The sequence below is a fragment of the Macaca mulatta genome, chromosome 7 (genome assembly GCF_049350105.2).
Source record: "Macaca mulatta isolate MMU2019108-1 chromosome 7, T2T-MMU8v2.0, whole genome shotgun sequence".
In the NCBI taxonomy this organism is placed as follows: Eukaryota; Metazoa; Chordata; class Mammalia; order Primates; family Cercopithecidae; genus Macaca; species Macaca mulatta.
In genome coordinates, this window is record NC_133412.1 from 11,832,620 (window position 1) to 11,854,709 (window position 22,090).

At 39.0% G+C, this 22,090-nt stretch overlaps 1 protein-coding gene across 1 annotated transcript in view; it reads right to left on the reverse strand.

The window, feature by feature from the left end:
• Positions 1-2,234: 2,234 nt before the first annotated feature.
• The window catches only part of LOC100430294 (uncharacterized), a 38,086-nt gene continuing 18,230 nt past the window's right edge, over positions 2,235-22,090 (reverse strand). The window contains exons 2-6 of the mRNA XM_077938794.1: positions 15,358-15,414; positions 11,649-11,788; positions 8,144-8,234; positions 2,824-2,872; positions 2,235-2,383 (exon numbers count right to left, since the gene is read on the reverse strand). Coding sequence (XP_077794920.1) covers positions 2,235-2,383; positions 2,824-2,872; positions 8,144-8,234; positions 11,649-11,761 — 402 coding nt within the window. The 5' untranslated portion in view covers positions 11,762-11,788; positions 15,358-15,414. The remainder of the gene's footprint in view (positions 2,384-2,823; positions 2,873-8,143; positions 8,235-11,648; positions 11,789-15,357; positions 15,415-22,090) is intronic.

Sequence of the window (22,090 nt, forward strand, 5' to 3'; positions counted from 1 at the left end):
ACTTTCAATCTTTTCACATCCTCATATTTTAAATATGATGGTTTAAAACAGCTGGATATTGTTTTATTTCATCCATCTAACTGGTAACTTTAGTCCATTTACATTCGTTGTGACTGATTTATGTGGACTTCTTTCTGTCACCTTTAAACTTCCATTTCTCTCACTTTCCAGTGTAATTTTAATATCTCCTACTGGGATTATACTAAGACATATTTTAGACCTCACTCTGATCTCCCTCTCCCCAACAACCCCACCAACTTCTGCCCTATCATTTATCCTCGTGTCTCTCTGTGTAACATACGGGTTTACTTTTTGGAGATAATCATCTAACCAAATACTCCTTTCTTCTGGTGTCTAATCCATCCACTGAGTTTCTGATTTCAACAATTACATTTTGTATTCCCTTATTTCATTTTATTCTGAGACAGAGTGTCACTCTGTCACCCAGGCTGGACTGCAGTGGCACAAACCTGCAGCCTCGGCCTCTGGGCTCAAGTGATACTCCCACCTCAGCCTCTTGAGTAGCTGGGATGATAGGCAGGTACCACATACCCAGCTAATTATTATTTTTTTTTTTTGGTGGTGGTGGCGGGTAATGTTTGTAGAAATGAGTTCTCATCATGTTGCCCAGGCTCATCTCCAACTCCTGGGCTCATGCCATCCTCCTTCCTCAGCCTCTCAAAAAGTGCTTGGATTACAGGTGTGAGCCACCATACCCAGCTATATATTTTATTTCTGTAAGTTCTATTTCATCCATTTCCTTTCAGATCTTCCTCATCACTTCTGGTGGTCTCACTGCTCGCTCAGTTTTATGAGTCCATCTTTTTTTATATATTAGATGTACTTCACATGTAACTATTTTCTCACAATTCTAATATTTGAAGTCTGTGTTCTGCATCTGATAATTCCAAAACCTGCAGTCTTTGGGAAACGTATTATTCATTGTTTCTGACAATTCTGAAATATGTTGGGTTGACTACTTGAATGCTATGATTTCACTGAATTAGTAGTTGCCTGCTTTTAAGCTTTGGGAAGTTAGAGATGCTTTCCTACAAATGTATCTGTGTCTGCTTCTGATGAGAGCTGTGGACACAACTAACATGAGACCACTTTACCACCATGCCTAATCCTGACATCCCGTTGGATTCTCTTGGAGAATGTCAGGATTACACAAGGTTCTCAAATTTGGCTGCCCAACCCTGCTCATTTATACACAGAAGACTAGACTGCTTAGTATAGGTGGTGACTCCCTTCCTCTTACCCTGGAAAAAACAAAACAGATCTCTCATCTGAATGTGATCACAGAAGAGGAAACACTGAAGATGAATAACTGGAGACTGTGGGCAGCAGGGAAAGACTGGTGTCTTTCCAGACCACAAAAATAGGTCAGAAGCTCCTCTAAAGGCTGTGTGCTCCAGGATTTCACTATTTAGCTCAACTACCAGTCCCTCCGTAAGAGTGAACGGAAGCTTCTCAGGGCACCATGTTGTCTTTAAACCACAAATTCTTGCTAAAAGTCATGGTCATGGTAAAAAAGCTATGGCTTTGGAAGGCTTTCTTGGTAATGTCCTAGAATTAAGGTTACAGCCTGCGTTTCATGTTAACTAAACAGCAAACCAGCCTCATCAACATCCTTCTGCCCCGTGCAGGCTCTCAGCTCCTCTTGGTTGGGCCTTGGGCTGCCAGATTGTCTGGTTTTAATCCTTGCTCTGCCACCTGTGACCCTGGACTAGTTACCTACCTTCAGTTACCTCATCTACAAGATGCAGATATTAGTAATACCCTCTTTTTAAGTTATTAAGAGGATCGAAAGAGTTAATAAAAAGTAACAAATAAAAAGACTTGGTAAGTATAGGCGCAGAGGGGAAAAAAAGGAAAAATAAATCAATAAATGAATAAAGAAATAATGAAAAAGGCTAGTGCCTAGCACAGAAAAGTTCATCGGGAATTAATTCTATAACATGAACTCAATTTTGCAAAACTTCAGAGTACATATAACTTTTAACTTACTAGGGTATACAAAGCAATAACAAATTTACAACTGTAGCCATGTTTGCCTACAGTAAATATAACAAAGACTAAACAAGCAGATACTAAATCATTAAGTGATTATCAGTATCTTTAATTTTCTTATACTTCTATATTTTCTATAGATCATCTTTATAACAAGAAGAAAAAAAAATAAATGAAAATGAAATGAATTCTCTCAAAAAGAATTAAGACAGGAAGAAGGCTCACAAATATAAAGCATCTCTTCTGGTTTCTTTAAAATTCTTAATAAAAGTATCTTCTTTGCTCCAAGCTGCACTCTGGCTTTGCCTTTGAGTCTGGTGGCATTTCTTTGCACGATGACCGGTTCTATTGAGTAGGCACTGCTTCAGCCCTACAGGAAGAACAAAACATCTCTAGAACACAGCAGCATTCCTGATTCCCACTTGAGAAGGCCTAACAAGATGGCATGTACCTCAACAGCAGCAGATCAGTGTTAAAAAGTCTGGAGACAAGGGGAAAAAGTAAAATTGGAACATTTCCAGAATCTCACAAAAAACAACAAACTGACGTTCTATGTGCCCAACGTGAGCAAATTAGAACTTTAAATAAAGTTCGATGCCAATCCTAGTATAGATTCAGCACCAAGTACAATCTCATTTTACTGGCTGACCTTTTTCATTCTTGGAAGTAGGAGCTAAGAAAATTTAAAAAAATAAATAAATAAAAAAACACCAAAATTTCTTTAAGAGAACCTTCTACTTAAAACCTAACTTCCCATAATCGAAACACTCTATTGAGGGTGAAAATTGAATATTATAAGAAAATAATCACCTGTTTTGTGAGAAGTTCCATACATAATGCTCCTCCACCCAGTACATACCTTGAAAAGAAAAAAGGAAACAGAAAAAATCATCACAAGAATTATTCCTGCTTGAATAGTTTCTACGTGCCATTACTAAGAAAGTATGCACACAGTAAAGATGAGAAGAGAACATGCAAGCATGAACATACTTGTTAGGGATATAGGACTATGGGCAATTTAAAAATTCTAATGTTTCAACTGTCATGTAATTGCTCTGAAATTCTAGTCAATTGTTTGAAATGGCTCTTAGAACAGAATACTTTGAAATATTTATGATGTCAAAAATGAAGAACTTAGCCATAAATATTCCAAAGCATAGAGGCAGAAGAACCCGTTTCCTTAAATGGCATTTGAGTATTCTTTACAACTGCAACTTTCTCTCCCATCCTGTGATGGCCAAGAGTTTTTCCTCTGACAATGGCACTGACCTTACCCTATTCAATATATGAACATCCGCATTGCTTCATGGTTGGAATTGTTTTTCTCCATTCTGTTGTGAGAATCAAATGGTTCAGACCATGTAGCTCCTCTCTGGGACTCCTCAAGTCCTTTCTAGGTCTGAAGACTATTCTCTGAACCAAACACAACTTCTGGGGATGTACCAAATCTCCTAGTAGAAAATTATTAGGGCCGGGCGCGGTAGCTCAAGCCTGTAATCCCAGCACTTTGGGAGGCCGAGACGGGCGGATCACGAGGTCAGGAGATCGAGACCATCCTGGCTAACACGGTGAAACCCCGTCTCTACTAAAAATACAAAAAACTAGCCAGGCGAGGTGGCGGGCGCCTGTAGTCCCAGCTACTCGGGAGGCTGAGGCAGGAGAATGGCGTGAACCCGGGAGGCGGAGCTTGCAGTGAGCTGAGATCGGGCCACTGCACTCCAGCCTGGGCGACACAGCAAGACTCCGTCTCAAAAAAAAAAAAAAAAAAAAAAAAGAAAAGAAAAAAAAGAAAATTATTTAGATAAAGATATTTTAACCTTTTACCTCCTTCTCAAAATAATTTCATTTCTCCTTTAATGTTATATTTCAAAATACACAGTAGCATGTCTAAAATAAAATCAAGGCAATGACAGTTTTAGAATAGAAACTGTGGTAATTTTGAAAACACAAAAGCTAAGACCACTGATTAGGTCTATGTGGACACCAAGTCCACCACAACCTGTTCTGTCCTCTGGGGCTTTGCTCACACATTTCCCTTGCCAGACATTCCTTCTGCTTCCCACCCTTCCAAATGCTGTATTTCCCCTCAGAAAACCTGCCAAGAGCACTCCAGCCTGCACATCTTCCATTCCAGCTAACCAAAGGTACCTTGCATTGACTAAACCAAATTATTTTGCAGAGAAGGCATCTAAAAACTTCTACCATAGACCATTCACTTTCATAATTGTTATCGTGACATTATTCAATAATAAAATGAGGAAAAGAAGTCCTCTTCACTCTTTTATCCTGGAGAATCCAAGTCAGTGTCTTTCCCACTTGCTTTCCCAAAACCCTGGGACCTTTCAAAGTAACAGTTTAATGGAAGGGAAAGAAAATCTGAAAGATAAACTCTCCAAAACATTAAACTCAGGTAAAGAATCATGGGATTAAAAATGTTTATTCTTTGTGTATTTCATTTCTGAAACATAGAAATCTATCTCCCACTCCTTAAATCTGCCTCTGGGCTAAGACAGTATTGTATAGAATGTGCACTCACTGATTTAACAGAATTAGAACATCCAGGCCCTCACTGAGATTTTGCTTTCACAACCACTCAAAGTCTAGTTACTAGCTAATGAGTTAACACCACACTTGATCTTCACATTTTGGATATGCTGACGGTAGACAGGGACTTGTTTTGGGAAAGGAAGTATACAGTAGACATTGTTACCCATTACCCAGCTACCACTTTTCCTTTAAAGCACTCCACTCTTCCTTTAAGGTTGCAGAGTCTCAGAAAGTGGGAAGAAAGGAAGTTTTTGCATTTTCTGGTCAAAACAAAGTACATCTGTACAACCACATAATACCTATGCAAAGGTTTGTTGAAATCTGAACACAAGACAGAAGTAGTTCTAGCACCTCCACCAAAAGTAAGGTCAGTAAACTTTTCTTAACACACAGTGTCAGCAGCAGCGACACTGGAAAGTGGTCGACTCTACTACTGTATTAAATTACCTTCATTTTGTCAATATGTGTTCCACATTCTTACTGCTCTTTGTCTCCAAAGGGTTCCTGCTGAATATTGAGACAGTTCAAGAACACTAGGAGAAAAAATTCTTAATAATCCAAGTAAGGGTCATCTAAGATAATATGCCACATATACAGACACAGTCACATTTTCAACTATAAAAAAGTTCAGTTGTCAAAGTTGTACAGCAAACACTATCCTAAGCTGAGCCTCTTCAGGCATTTGATTTATAATCACTGTAAAGAAAAGTCAGTCACAAAATGCCATCTTTTGTATGATTCCATTTATATGAAATGTCCAGGACAGGCAAATCTACAGAGAGAGAAATTAGATCACAGGTTGCCAGGATGAAGCATGCGGGAGACAGGTACATGACTACTGATGGGTACGGGGTTTCTTTTTAGGGAGATGAAAATGTTCTGAAATTAGGTAGTGGTAATGGTTGCATAAATCTGAATATACTAAAAACCACTGAACTGTACACTTGAAGGGTTAGGCTTATCACATAAAAACTGTATCACAATAAAGCTGTCAGTTTGAAAAATGTTTGGCTATGTGAAGAAATAAAGAAATAGGGTCATAGCTAGAAGATATGGGATATAAAATACAAGGAACAAAACTGCTCAATAATCTATCTAGAATCACACAATGCTTAAGTTTTACCCTGACTAAAATAGCAAGCTTTGTGTTTTGTTGATATTTCACATTTTTTACTTCTTCCTAAGTCAGCCAATAATTCCTCCTCCTTACTTAATAGTGGACTACAAAGACCAAGCCATTTTGATTCTGCCGCCAATGGGCTTTCACATTTCATTCCTCCTTCCATCCCCATGACTACCAAACCAATGTAGGTTCTCCTCACTTCACTCTAAGACAACAGCGTTGCCCTCAAATCATCGTCACACTCTTCAAGCTCTGTGAGGGCAATGTGTCTCATATTCTCTTCTGCTGCCACCAGATTTATTGTAAGACAGTTTCTTTACTGTTACTCCCCTATTTCTCAACCAGTTACATAGATAGATGAATATCCAGGCATAATAGTTGACTTACCAGAAAAAAGAAAAAAAAAGATCTGTCACCAATCCGCAGAACTGTTTGAGTACAAGATATTACGCCAGCACTATTTCCTACAAACCTTCAACATGAATCCTACCCTCCTTGTGTCATAGCTCCAACTAGTCTCCTACACTCTGAATCTCTCATTCTCTTTCCTAGATACCTGATTGTGTTTACCTGTCACCTACATAAATAATTTTCCTTCAACTTCCACCAGCTGACCAAACCCCACTCACATTTCATGGCCCAGCTGGGATCCCACCTACTTCATGAAGACTAACTCTTTGCAGCTTTAAACCTCAGAGAAATTAAGCCCATGCTTAGCTTTTCTTTTTCTTTCTTTTTAGATGGAGTTTAACTTTGTCACCCAGGCTGGAGGGCAGTGGTGCAATCTCGACTCACTGCAACCTCTGCCTCCCGAGTTCAAGCGATTCTCCTGCCCCAGCCTCCCAAGTAGCTGGGATTACAGTTACGCACCACCACATCTGGCTAATTTTTTGTATTTTTGATGGAGATGGGGTTTTGCATCTTGGCCAGGCTGGTCTCGAACTCCTGACCTCAAGTGATCCACCCACCTCAGCCTCCCAAAGTGCTGGGATTACAGGCGTGAGCCACCACGCACAGCCAAAGGTTCTATTTCTTAAGTTTGGTGTTGGGCATGTGGACGTATGATTTAATGTTTTAAAAAAGAAAGAAACCTTCCTGGTGTTTTTGTGTTTTGTTTGTTTGTTTTAGGCCTGTGTGCTTCATTCACTCCCCGATATGAATCCGTAAAGAAGTAACCATTAGCAACTTCAGTCAATATATACCGGATTCATACTTTAGGAAGACAACCCAGTTGACAACTACAACAGTTTCTATGATAACAAAAGTGAGAGACAATACTGACATTAGGGTCATTTCAAGAAAGTTCAATCATAAGATATATTCCCAAGCAAAAATATACACAGAAAGCTAAGTTGGAAGCTTTTGGAAAACTACTACCATCCTTAGAGTAAGTATAGCAAAGTATTGTTTTATGCCTGTTTTTTTCATCAAAATACCTCATATAGCCATAGATTTTAAATCATTACATCCTATCTAGATTCCATATTAGATCATTAACATTTCTTCTAGATTCCACTATTATTTCTTTGCATCCTTTATTTTTAGTATCTTAAAAATACTTTATTAAATATAACACATACATTCAGAAAAGTACATAAAATATACTGTAAGGTATACCTTAACATGTTATCGTAAATTATTTGTCCATGTAACCACCAACTTGGTCCAGAAACACATTCCAACCAGTATCCAAGAAGCCCACAGAAGTCCCTTTCAGGTCACGCCTCCTTACCTCTCGCCTGGATGGACTCCTTACCCCAACCTCTATGGAATCACCTCTTTATTCTTGATAGTTTTACTGCCCAAGTATGAATCCAGAAATAAGTGTTTCTCAGTTTTCTTTTCATTTTAGTCTCCCTAAGAAGCCTTTTTAGAAGTTTTCTTCCTAATTCTACCCCCATGCCCCTGTGGTGGAATTTCAAAACCACAGACATATTGTATGTTGGTTTATGTTATATGATCCTTTGGAGGGCAGCAGACCATTATAATAGGTAACGTTTTCTTTTACTCTAAGGAGCAATTTTCACTCCACTGTAGGTGACACTGCCTCCACTACAAATGAATGTCCTAACTAACCTTAGCTTTGCTATTTTTGAGCTCTATATAGAGAAAATTATACAAAATAGGTTTTTGGGGTCTGGTCTCTTTTGCTTACCATAGTGTTCAAGGTTCGCCCAGCTGGTCCCACTCAGCTGTAAGCCATTTTATGAAAACTGTAGTTCTTCATTTTCTTGGAATGCACACTTGGGTTATTTTCTGTTTGGGGCTATTATAAACGATGCTGCTCTGAACATTCCCGTCTCCGGGTGCCTACGTACTCCTTTCTTGTGGAGTATATATCCACACGATTCCTGAACCATAGTGTATGAGTATCTTCCACTTTACCAAATTGTTTTCCAAAACACTTGTACAAATATACACCCCTATTCGAATAACAGAGTCCTGAAACAATTTTCTTACCTTAAAAGGTAAGTTCGGCAAAATATCTCCCACGCCGTCTTTTTCTTTTAAGATCTGAAGATCACTGTGCAAAGCACTATCAGGGTCAACCCTAAGAATCCCAAAGCAAAAAACAGTTCAAACAAAAAGATAATTTTTTTTCAACTAACTCAAAAATTAACGAATCTGAAAGCTAAAATAGAGCACCTAGGGTAAGTTCCAGAAAGAGAAGATCTTAAACTGCTCTAATTTCCCAGGAAAAAGAGAGGTCACTATAGCTTCCAAGTTCCTTTACAATAAATCTCCAAAAGAGATCATAATAGCCTAAATCTGATCTAATAAGGGGGTTCAGAGTTTGCAGTCATTCTAAAGGAAAACAGTCACATGTATACAATTTTCTCAAGAATTCAAAAGAAGTTTAATATGCTTTCCTAAACTTGCACTATCAGCCAAGGGGTTCAAGGAGAACAATCTGCCATGGACAGAACTATGTGTTCTGACAGAGTGTCTCACTCTGTCACCCAGGCTGGAATATAATGGTGCAATCACAGCGCATTGCAGCCTTGACCTCTCCAAGCTCAAACGATCTTCCTGCCTCAGCCTCCCAGCACCCCTAGGAGATGGGACTACAGGTGTACTCCATGTATATATTTTAAAAGTAATAACATAACTATCTCCACAATAAGAGTTGATTCTGATGCTTTCAAAACTGGGGGAAAAGTCATAAAAATCAACTTGGCAATCATTCTCTGTATAATGAAATGTATTACTCTTATTTACTTTCCAAGCAATATTGCTGAAGCTTGAGCTTTTTGCTAGAAGATAAAAATCATGTAAGAGTTCACTCTATCAGGAAAATACAAAAACAATTCTGATGGAGGTATAAAAACATTTCTTTAAATCCAAAAAACAAGTAAACTCATCCTATCTTACCCTCTACATCTTTTGGAACTTGATTGTCTTTGAATTTCACAAAATAAAGCTAGTAAACATTTCCATTTTGGTCCACTTTTAAGAAAGGACATTTATAATCTGACAACAGAAAAGAGCAAAAGAACAAGAAGAAGAGCAGGGATTTAGAGATCCTTTCCTGTCGTGTAACTCTGTGATCTGTAACCCTGAGCTCTTTCATACGTCTATCTGAAGCTTGCACTGACCCAGACACTGCAGCCTGAAACACAAAAGCCACTGTTTACCAGGGTCTACTGAGCCAACTAATCTAAAGATTTAAGGTATTCCAACCTGATCTAAAAGATTACAGTAGCCAGGCATGGTGGCTCACACCAGTAATCCCAGCACTTTGGGAGGCCGAGGAGGGTGGATCACTTGAGGTCAGGAGTTTGAAACCGGTCTGGCCGACAAGATGAAACCCCATCTCTACCAAAATAATACAAAGGTTAGCTGGGCGTGGTTGCACGTGCCTGTAGTCCCAGCTACTCTGGAGGCTGACGCAGGAGAATCTCTTGAAACTGGGAGGTAGAGGCAGCAATGAGCTGAGATGGCACCACTGCACTCTGGCCTGGGCCACAGAGCGAGACTCCGTCTTAAAAGAAAAAAAAGAAAAAGATTGCAATAAACTTGGATCATCACTCAACATTTTAGGAAGTAAAAAAAAAAGTCCAATTAAATGAAGCATTATGAAGTTTCATGAGAATATAAAGCTAGACACGAGTCTGTTCATTTCCTATTTCTTATCATCTGAAAAACTCTAGCCAACATGTTCCGACCACCAGGGAATCCACGATAGCAGAGAATTCAGTATGAGTCTATTCCAAACCCCAGCAATTTTTGAAAATACTAGAAGACACTCAAGGTGACACATTCTAACTAACACAGACTTCCATCCATAAGGCTACAAGCAAGAATATTACACAGATGGTCTAGTTCACACATGGAGACTCTGAGAACCATGTGTGCCTACATGCAACTGGTCTCAGTTTTTCAGTGCGGGGACTTCTCTAAAGAGGAAAACATATCGATATCTTATCCTAAGACTAAATAGAAATGGAACTACTTTTTGGTCATGTGAAACTAAAGGTTTTAAAGACTGCGCTATACTCTGAAAAAGAAAATAAATCAAGTTTACAAAGGTATTACTTCCTAGCTATGTAACCATGAGCTCATTTCCCATCTATAAAATATGAGAAGTTTCTCCTCTCTCTAAAATATGAAGAGCACCTATTTCACACAGCGGCTATGAAGACTAAATCAGAAGATATATAAAGTACTTAGCATAGTATCGGTCATGCGAAAGTGTTCAATAATTTACACTTGTTTTGAAGATAACTCAAACTGGGATCCATCACAAGACACGGAAAGTACAGTAACATTAATTCAAATGCTACAAAGTTAGTCTTTTAAATAATCAAGATATGAGAAATTGACTAAATGTCTTTCCTCTATGAGGAATTATTAATTAAATTAATATATAACTAAGACTGAAGTAGGGAGAGTTATTTACCTGGTTTCAACACTTGGCATCTACTTGCCTACCGAAACTGGTCTCCCTGTTTTGGAGACCCTGTGCCCAAGACAAAGTAACTGGTTCTCAGCTTTCGTGGAGTTGGTAAATAGCTCTAATAGAAGACAGGAAGTAGTAAGTGTTCAGATAATCATCTGAGGTTTCCCTTCTGTGTTGAGCGCTTCATGTATATACACACATCATTCTCATCTATTTTTCATAGCAGTCATCCAAAAGGTATGTACTGTCTATCCATATTTTACAGTTGAGCAAAGTGAAACCAAAAAAGGTGTGTCTGTCACCAAACTCAATATTCCTTTCACATCCTGCTGCTTCACATAAAAGAGATGTTAAGTGAAAAGAGAACAATAACTTTTGGTTTGGTCACAGCAGGATGGACCAAAGTCAGTTTCATGAAGGAGAAATAATTTGACTTGTTTTGTAGGAGAGAATGAATGTCAGTATACAGATGCCACAGAAGGAAGGTAAGCAGAGAAAACAGCATAAACAGGCTGGAAAGGGGCATACACAGGGATCAGCAGGTGGTTCCAGGATGTGAAGAGCAGATGAACAGGGTAAAAAGTAGCTATTCATAGATGAGAAAGATAACCTTGGGCAAGAAAACGTATGACTGTGGCTAGGCACGGTGGCTCATGCCTGTAATCCCAGCACTTTGGCAGGCCAAGGTAGGAGGATCGCTTGAACTCAGGTGTTCCAGAGCAGCATGGTCAACACAGTGAGACCTCATCTCTACTAAAAATCGAAAAAAGTAGCCTGGTGTGGTGGCACATGCGTATAGTCCAAGACACTTGAGAGGCTGAGGCAGGAGGATCGCTGGAGTCTGAGAGATCAAGGCTACTGTGAACTATGATTGTGCCACCGCACTCTAGCCCAGGCGACAGAGCAAGACCCTGTCTCCAAACCAATAAACAGATGACTGAATCTACCACTAAGGCAGGAATGGAGGAGGAGAGCAGCTGAATTCGGCAGGTTCATGAATTGCCAGGTATCAACTATAATTACTTAACCAAAAAGTCCAGGCTCTAGCTATTTATACACACTTACACATTCAAATGGTCTTGCCTTTCAGTCTTCCTAATTTTCTCTAATATTGCCAAATTTTCTTTTTCAATTCCTTCATCCTCCAACTTTTTCCCACTAATAGGCTCTTCTTTCATCTCACAGTGATCTCAGTCTTCTATATCCTGCAAAAAGAAGAAAAATGTTAGCTTATTCAACCTATTTTTCTTCAGCAGTTTCTTATGCCAAAAGTTAAATTATTCTTGATTCAATGGAGGATAAGAAACAGAATATATCTACCCTATGGGGAGAGAGAAAAAGCCCACACATTCCACTCATGAGGCTCCCACCTTTCATACACTATATTTTATTTAAAAGCTAGACTCTGTGTAAAGCAGATTTAAAAGCTTCACAAAGCCATAACTATTACTAAGTAAGCCATCATTTCTTTATTTACTTCTTTTTGTTTTTTTTTTAAATAGTGTCTCACTCTGTCACCCAGGCGGGAGTATAGTGGGGTGATCTCTGCTCACTGCAAACTCTGCCTCCCAGGTTCAAGTGATTCTCATGTCTCAGTCTCTCGAGCAGCTGGGATTTCAGACCTACACCACCACGCTCAGCTAATTTGTTTATCTTTTTAGTAGAGCCAGGGTTTCACCATGCTGGCCAGGCTGATCTCAAAGTTCTGACCTTAAGTGATCCGCCCACCTGGTCTCCCAAAGTGCTGGGATTACCGGCATCAGCCACCACGCCCGGCCAAGCCATCTTTTAAATCTCCTCTTAAGAGGAATCTTTGAGACAGTTTAGCAGCAGGTGTCAAGAACCTTAACTGTTCATAGTTTGTCCCAGAAACTCGACTTCTAGAATTGTATTCCAAGAAACTAGTCTAAGATGTAAACACAAATTTAGGCATAAGGATACCTATTTCAAACTTGCAGCCACAAAAATACACACAAAATCTGTATGTGCAAAAATAGCAAAACAGTTAACTCAATTCCATGAACTATTAAGAGGCCACTGAAATACCAACACAGCATAATTTCTCCTGTATCAAAAAACTTTGAAATGAAAAATGGAATACACAAAGGAATAGAAAGAATTTCAATTATGCTGAAATACACACAGAAAAAGACCAGAAGGACTTATATTGAAATGTTCATTTCAATTAATTTTAGTTGTTATCTCTGGAGACATTTGGTGCTTTCCCTAATTTCAGTTTATGGTTTTATATAGAAAGCATCTATTGACGTTAGTAACTAAAAAATGAGTCAGAAAAAGAATTTGATTTCAGGTGCTCAGGAGGTTGAAACAGAGGGCTCCTTTGGGCCCAGGAGTTTGAGGCTGCAGCAAGCTATGATGATGCCACTGCACTCCAGCATGGGTAACAGAGACCCTATCTCAAAAAATAGTAATAATTTAAAAAGAATTTGAACAATACCCCCCAGAACAACATCTTTATTCACATCATTCTGCTCCCTCCCTTCCCATACTATCTGTTCTTACACATACACAAATATATGCAGATTTTTAAAAATCCTTTTTTCAATTAAATTATTTCTCCACTTCAAATGCCAAATACTCTAAAGAAGTAGTTTATACTCATTTTGATTCTTTTTTTTCCCAAGCCGGCTAATTCACTGATTTCTAGAGCAGGTTACTGACTACCTCCACTCAAACTCTGCACATGACTCCATATGTCATGAAGCTCCCTTCTCCCTGTGTGCACCTTTCAGCCCTGACCTTCCATCCTACACTTATTTTCCTCACAATGCTCACAAATGCCTTTGACCTGTATTTCCTCCTATACCTTCAACCTCAGTCATGTTCCCATCCACAAAACTTCCCCACCTTAGTATTAATCAGCACATCACAAACAGAATTCAACACATATTTCTAAAGCAATATCCTCAGCACACTATTCCCTGCTCAAGGTCTTCATATCAATAATCACACCAAACAGAAACACACGCCTGTCTCGAATTCAAGACTTTTAACCATCTGCCTTTTCTGGCCAATCTTGCTTTCCATGACTTCAACACATCAACTTTCCTTCTCAAAAGAAAAGCATCCAATGCACCCAAACACACCATGTCCAAGGTTGTTCTGGGCCTGTTCCCATGTTCTTTTAGAAGCTTAGAATATCTGCTTTTCACCTGTCCTAATCTGACATCTCCAACGTCCAGTCTCTTACCTTTCTAGATTTCCCTCAAAGTTGCGGTCCCTTGTTCATTATCTTGTGAGGGGAAAACGAAAGGGTTCATGATCTTTAGTACAATGGCCGCCTGACCCACGGAAAAGGTTTAATGTTTTCATGCAGTTTATTCCACCTCAGCTAAACTGCATAAAAACATTAAAACAAACTCTCATTCTAATTGGACAATTCTAAGAAGTATTTTCCTCCCAGACTCATAAAAGAAGCCTACAGCCAGGCATAGCCGTGCACACCTCTGGGAGGCCAAGGTGGTGGATCACTAGAGGTCAGAAAGTTCAAGACTAGCCTGGGCAATAGAGCGAGACTCAAACTCTACAAACAAACAAACAAACAAACACACATTAGCTGGACGTGGAGCACCCGCCTGTAGTCCCAGCTACTTAGGAGGATTGCTTGAACCGGGGAGTTCAAGGTTGCAGTGAGCCGTGACCATGCTACCGCTCTCCAGCCTGGGTGACAGCGAGACCCTGTCGCAAACAAATGAAAACAAGCCTACAACACTACTTCTTTAGTTCTGAAGCACTGTAAAGTAAATTTTACATTAATAATTTCTAAACCAAGAAAATGAAAACCTAAATTAATTATAAGACCCCAAAGAGAAAATATCTTTTAAAACAATCAAGACCATAACATTCACATACCTTCTATTTGGTCAATGCAGAGACACAGATCTTTTTTCCTAAGTCTGAATTTAAATACAAAGCTTCAGAGCCTGGAAACATCTAAAATTATACTCAGGACTTACAACTGGCCTAGGCTCAATGTTGTTGGAATCTGCTCCAGTAAATTTGCTACCGTTCAAATGTGTTCCCTCCAAAATTCAGGTGTTTCTAATGTGATGATATTAAGAGGTAGGACCTTTAAGAGATCAGGCCAACAGGGTTCCTTCCTCCTTAATGGGATTAAGACCCTGACAAATGAGGCTTCACACATGGGACTAGCTTGCTCTCCTGCCCTTCTGCCTTCTACCATCTGAGGATACAACAATGCCCTTAGACACCAACTGTTGGTATTTTCATATTGGACTTCTCAGTCTCCAGAACTGTCAGAAAATAAATGTCTGTTCCTTATAAATCACCCAGTCTCTGGTATTCTGTTATAGCAGCATAAAACAGACTAACATAAAATTCCTTGATGATTTTTCAACAAGAGACAGTTTCACTACTTCTGGTGAGTAGTCCCTAACATGTTCTCAAATTCTCCTTTTACGCAAACACAACATTTTTTAAACGTAGTAGTTCCTCTTCCTAAAAATAACCAAATGCAGGCTAAGGACTGATTAGTATTAAATATAAATACAACTTTGGTGGTAAAAGTTAAGGACTTTTGTTTTCCACAAAATCAAATCCAAAGAATTCAGATAAAGCTATTTGCTCAAAGGCGTATCATCAGAGGAAAAGCCAGAGTTGAGAAATTATATTGCATTCCAAATACAATGTGCTTTCAATTATTCCACATTAATAGTAGCTTACAAAGGAGATTTATGGAATTACTCAAAAATGACAACATTTATGAAATGTCATTCTTATATAAAATACCTACTTCGGCCATCTCCTCTTCTTCCTCTTCCTCTGAAGTCACTTCCTCTGTTGTCCCATTCTGAAACAGAGAAAATATCTGCCAGGGTTACACAGGCTGAATACAGGCTAAGTCCATTAGAAGACTGGTGCCATAGCTTTAGGGACAAACTGTCAACCATCTGTCACTGCAGTGCCGCTACCAGAGAGCTTATTAACATTAAATGTTTATTTTTAAATCCAACTCTGGTTTGACAAACAACAGTCATCAGCTTTTAAAAATGGAACAGAAAATAAAAGAATTAGGAATAAAGAAAAGCAATCAAATATAAATATAAAACATAAAAAATATAAGTAAAATATAAAGCAAAACTGAAAAAAACGTTAAAACGGAATCATGGCTATGTGTATAAGAACAATGGCTTATTTTGTTTAAAATAAATATCACAAACTATCCATTCCTTAAAATAACTACCTTTTTAACTTTGAAAAGCCTGAATCATTACATAAATTCAACTGCCTTTCATTTTAAAAGATCAGATTGTGATTTATAGACACTTCACAAAACTAAGAATTATGAAATGATTACCACCTCACTAAAAGGCAAATTTTAGTTTTAAAAACATATTATTTACTACAAAATACCTCTCTACAAGACAGAATTTACCAACTGACACAATTGACGATCATCAAGTTTAGAAATGAATTTAATGGGGTTTTAGGAAGGGCCTTCATACCCAGTTTGGGCAAATTTCAAAAGATCAGCTTCCTGGCCAGTGTACAGTATATAAATGCATCTTTAATCATGAAGGCCAGTTCAGGTTAGAATCCAGAATACGTAAAATATCAAGAAACTAGGATTCGGAGATCCAGTAAGACCAACAAAGGTCTCAGCACTTTCTAAGCATCTGTTCTCAGATACGCTGATGGAGGAATACTTAAGAAAAACAAACCCATGATCACAGAGGGTGTTAGAACTCTTCTGGATTAGTGAGCTGGAGAATGCCATGTAGATAAACATACCCATGCAGAATTACTTGTATTTCCTTTAAATCTGCATCTCTTTAGACATTCTTTGTCTTCTAAAATCTAAATGGAAAAAGAAAGCAAGCAGCAGCTTCCAAAATGTAATTCACCCCTTCTTCATTTCCCTAAATTGTTATATTACAAATCAAAGTATTCTGGGTATCTAAAGTATATATACTTGGCCTAAAAGTCCCAAAGACTTTGGTTGTATCAGTGATTAAAAGAACACTTTTGAAACACTCATTGCCCAGGTGTGGGGGCTCATGCCTGTAATCCCAGCAATTTGGGAGGCCGAGGTGAGTGGATCACGAGATCAGGAGATCGAGACCATCCTGGCTAACATGGTGAAACCCAGTCTCTACTAAAAATACAAAAAATTAGCCGGGCGTGGTGGCGGGCACCTGTAGTCCCAGTTACTCGGGAGGCTGAGGCAGGAGAATGGTGTGAACCCAGGAGGCAGAGCTTGCAGTGAGCCGAGATCACGCCACTGCACTCCAGCCTGAGTGACAGAGTGAGACTCCGTCTCAAAAAAGGAAAAAAAAAATGCTAATTTCAGTGCCTACCCTGAGAATCTGGGGTTTTGTTGTTGCTGTTGTTTTTTGAGATGGAGTCTCACTCTCTCACCAGGCTGGAGTGCCGTGGCAGGATCTCAGCTCACTGCAAGCTCCGCCACCTGGGATCAAGTGATTCTCCTGCCTCAGCCTCCCGAGTAGCTGGGACTACACGCGCCTGCCACCACGCCCAGCTAATTTTTGTATTTTTAGTAGAGACAGAGTTTCACCATGTTGACCAGGATGGTCTCGATCTCTTGACCTCATGATCCGCCCACCTCGGCCTCCCAAAGTGCTGGGGGGAATCTGTTTTTAAAAAACTCTCTGAGGTGATTCTGACATGCATCCATGTCTGTAACCATCAGCCCAGTTACTCTCTTTCATTTTACAAACGACAAAGCTGAGCCCCCACCCCTCAAAAAGGGTAAGTAATTTAATCAAAACAAAAAGTGAGTTAGGGTTGTGAAATCCTAAGATGAATTTCTTTTCAGGATGTGGCCTGGTCCTCTTTCCAAAACCCCACCAAAATGACAGTATTTTATTAAAAAGAATAAGTCTGCCTCAGCAGCAGAAAAATAACAGCTACAATGAGAATACCCTGAGTGAACCAAAACCACAGAGACATGCTGGAAGACACAAAGCAGACGGAATCAGACTGCTGGGCTTGACAAAGCCACAAACCCAATCCAAATAATGGAGGGACCACTTTTTTCCAGAACAATCTAACATTCTTTACTGTACCTCTCCCAGCTACAGTTGGTAAGGATCACCCTCTGATATAGGAAGCCTATCTTGATGGCCTCTTACTATGAGTGTGAAAACCAGAGAAAAAAGACAATGTTTTTAATATAACTCAACACAGCAGCAAAATCTTGAAAGAGACACCATCTCTGCCTTTTAACTCAGGAGCTAGAAAGCTCTCCTGCCAGCACCTCCCCATCCTCGTGCCACAGGATGAGCATGAGTCTGCAAACCAGGAGAGGGAGGCCACAGCAGAAAAGAGTGACAATTTTGAAGACACCTGTGATGGTTAATACTGAGTGTCAACTTGATTGGATTGAAGGATGCAAAGTAGTGATCCTGGATGTGTCTGTGAGGTGTTGCCAAAGGAGATTAACATTTGAGTCAGTGGGTTTGGAGAGGCAGACCCACTCTTAATCTGGGTGGGCACCATCTAATCAGCTGCCAGCGAGGCTAGGATGTAAAGCAGTCAGAAAAACATGAAACATCTAGACTGGCTCAGCTTTCCAGCCTACATCTTTCTCCTGTGCTGGATGCTTCCTGCCCTCGAATATCGGGCTTCAAGTTCTTTAGCTTTGAAACTAGGACTGGCTTTCTTGCTTTTCAGATTGCAGATGGCCTATTGTGCGATCTTGTGATTGTGTGAGTTTAATACTCCTTAATATAAATATGTGTGTGTGTATATATATATATACTTTAGTTCTGTCCCTTTAGATAACTCTAATGCAACAGTCATATCAACAACTAATACTGATCAATGGTATATCTCATGTATAAATGAACAGATAACCATGCACCACAGAGAGTTGAAGAAAACTAGCAATCTGAAAGGAAGGTGCCAAGTCAAATAAGCACAAATGACCTGAAGCACTACCAATGAAGGAAATAATCAGAATTTAAAAACCTAATTGGAATCTTCAGCAGTAACTGAGAAGATACTGTATCCACAAAACAAAAAACAGGTTACTATGTAAAAGACAATTCTAGTAATAAAAATAAGATACCCTCCCCCTGAATAAATAAAAAACAAAAAACACCTGTAGGAGGGCCAGAGCACAATAGACTTCTCAACAAGGCATTTATGATTAGGAAAATAAAACTGTGACATTCCCTTAGAACAGAGAAAAAAAGGAAATGGAGGGGGAAAAAAGAAAGGGAATAGTTAAGGGACATGGAAGATAAAGAGATCTAACATTCATCCACAGGATGGAAGGGAATAAAAAGAAAGAAAAGAGACAAACGCTGTTGAGCCAAAGAAAAACTTGAGAATATTAAGTGGCTCTGAATGCCCCAAAGGAATACTGAAAGCCAGACATGGTGGCTCATGCCTATAATACCAACACCTCAGGAGGCCAAGGTAGGAAGATCACTTAAGCCCAGGAGTTCGAGGCTAGTTTGGGCAACATGGTAAAAACCCGTATCTTCAAAAATTTTTTAAAAATTAACCATGCATGGTGGTGCGCACCTGTAGTCTCAACTACTCAGGAGACTGAGGTGGGAGGACTGCTTGTGCCCAGAAGGTAAAGGCTGCAGTCAGCCGTGATCGCACCACTGCACTGCAACCGGGCAACAGGGCAAGACCCTATCTCGAAAAACAAATACTGAAAAGTAAAACCCCACACATTACAATTACAGAGAAAATCATACTAACTACCAGAAAGAAGTAAGAATCAGATAGGCATCAGACTTTTCATTTGTAACAATAAATATCAGAAGATAAAAGTGTAAAGAACTGGGAAGAGACTCAATTATAAACTTAAAATTCTATATCTAGCTCCATCAAGACAGGAAGCATCTCTGTGTATGTTCGCCTCTGGATTCTCCACACCAATGTGGATATCATTCAGGGCTATACTTGAGGGACAGGGAGCAGGAGACATAGTACAAGAAATAGCAATGAGCAAAGACAACAGTAACACCAACAGTGAAGTCTAAACGATTGCTCACAGGTCACAGGCCATATTCTCTGACCACATTGATGCACTAAAAATAACTCCAAGACCATGTGAAAATGCTTTTTAAAAAGTTATTTTTTCTAGATTATTGGGTAAAAGAAGAAATTGATCCTCATGCCCCAGTCATCCAACTAGTAAGTATGTGCCCCAGAGAAATGCTGGCACAGGGGTACCATGAAATACAGACAAGAATAATCACAGCAGCATTCGCTGTTCCTAACGACACTGGAAACAATACAGATGTCTGCAAATAGTCAAGGGGATAAACAGTATGGTGTATTCAATAATGGAGTAAATACAGCAATGCAAAAGAACTATAGCTACACACAATAGGAACAAATTTCACACATAATGTTGAACACAACAAAGGTATGAAAAATACATAAAATATAATTTTCAAAAGCTCAAAAAATAGGCGACACTAAATTATATTTTTTAAGGATGCACACGAGTGATAACACTAGAGAAAAATAAAGAAAGATGAGTGTACAGAGAACAGCGATCTGGAAGCAGCCGGCAGACGTTTCTGTAGTGCTAGCAATGTGCGTTCTCTTCACCTGGGTGCTGGCTAGGTTCCCAAGTAGTCACTCTAGCTGTGTGTTACACGAAGCTTATGTTCTACATATTTTCAACACATGACATATCTCACAACAAAAAGTTTTAACAGTAAGAGCAATGTGAACAAAAGATGGAATAAAACTACTTAGAAAATACAAACTATTTAGAAAACAGATCTTAAAACTTGTGCAATAAAGTCAAACAGCACCCAAAGAAAATATATACCCTTACGTGTTGGTTTAAAAAGCAATTTAAATTACATTGATCTACTAAACTAGAAAAATCAAAATAAACAAAACAGGGAAATAATTAAGACATAAGCAAAAAGTGAAAAAGAAAACACTGGACGTAAAAAATAAAACGAAAGGAGGATTCTTTCAAAAGACTAAGATAATAAAACAGTCAAGCCTCTGATAAGTAATTAAGATAAAGAAAACTTCTGAAGTGAAAAGGGCATATAGACACATGTGAATATGATACAAAAAATGAAAACTTAATACATCTTTACAACAGCCTAGAAGTATGGATGAAGCAATCCTTTTTTTTTTTTTTTAAGACTCTACAGTTACTAAAACTAACTGAAAAAGTGGGAAATCTGGAGACCAACACATATAGAAGAAGAAAAACGGCAGTCAAAGACTCATCCTCCAAATTGGATATTTATTTAAACCAGGGTTTCTCAGCCTCAGTGATATGTATATACTGGGCAGGCAATTCTTTGTGGAGGGTTCTCTTATGTGTTGCAGGACGTTTAGTAACATCCCCTCTACCCAAGAAATACCAATAGCACCTCCCATCATGACCAGTTATGACAACCACAAATGTCTCCAGATTATTTCCAAATGTCCCATGGGGGGCAAAAATCTCCTCCAGTTGAAAATTACTGTGTAAACTAGAGCTACATCCCAGATCTTAGAAAAAAGACGTAAAGCCTCCCAAGTCAGCCCTGCACACCCTCGGCACTGAAATGAAATAAGAGCTGTGAAGGAAACAAACAAAACTATAATCTTATTTAATATAAAAGTAAAAACACAAAAATAAAATACTACCATATCCATTCTAACAGCATTTATTATAGGAATACAAGGATGATTCAAAAATAGGAAAATTTCATCAAGTAATTCACAAATTATATTTCTGCAGAGAATTGAAGACACAATCATGAAAAACAAAGTAGCTCTACATGCATTAAGTCCATGATCTATTCAGTGAAAAACACAGGCTGCAGATGTCTTACAGAGGGAAAACTGAACACTGAACACATATTTCTCCCATCTGCTTTTTTTCCTGAGGCTCCATGGGAATTACGGTGAAGAATGAACATTGTATAAACACACACAACTACAAAAAAAAGGAATGGGGTTACCAATAGAAGAGAATTCACCTCCAATAGACAACGACGGTAAACGAGAAATGGTTAATTAATGAAGCAAAGCAAACAAAGGTGGAGGTTAGGGGGACACCGAGAACAAGGAGGCTATTTGTCCCACAGTACCCTGGAGAGGCACTAGACTCAGGCACCAGGTACCCTCGAGAGTGGGACTGACAGGCAAGACTGTAAACAGATTAACCAAAAGCCTACATACAGAACACATTTTCCAGGCCCTGAAACGCATTGTTCTCCCCCATCTCCTTAAGCAGAACTCAAGCAAATATGTATCTACCTCAGGCAAGAGAATGGAGATTTCATCCCCAGAGGAATGGAGTAGTTCCTGCCATCATTTATGATGGCACAAGGAGGTAAGATAGAGGGGTGGGGATAACAACTGGGAATCAGCATAAATTCCCCCTAAAAACCCTTCCTCCTAAAAGCTATCAGTTGACAAGTCTTGACCACAAAGAACTCCCAATCATTTTTTTTTTTTTTTTTTTTGAGACAGTGTCTCACTCTTTTGCCCAGGCTGGAATGCAGTGGCATGATCATAGC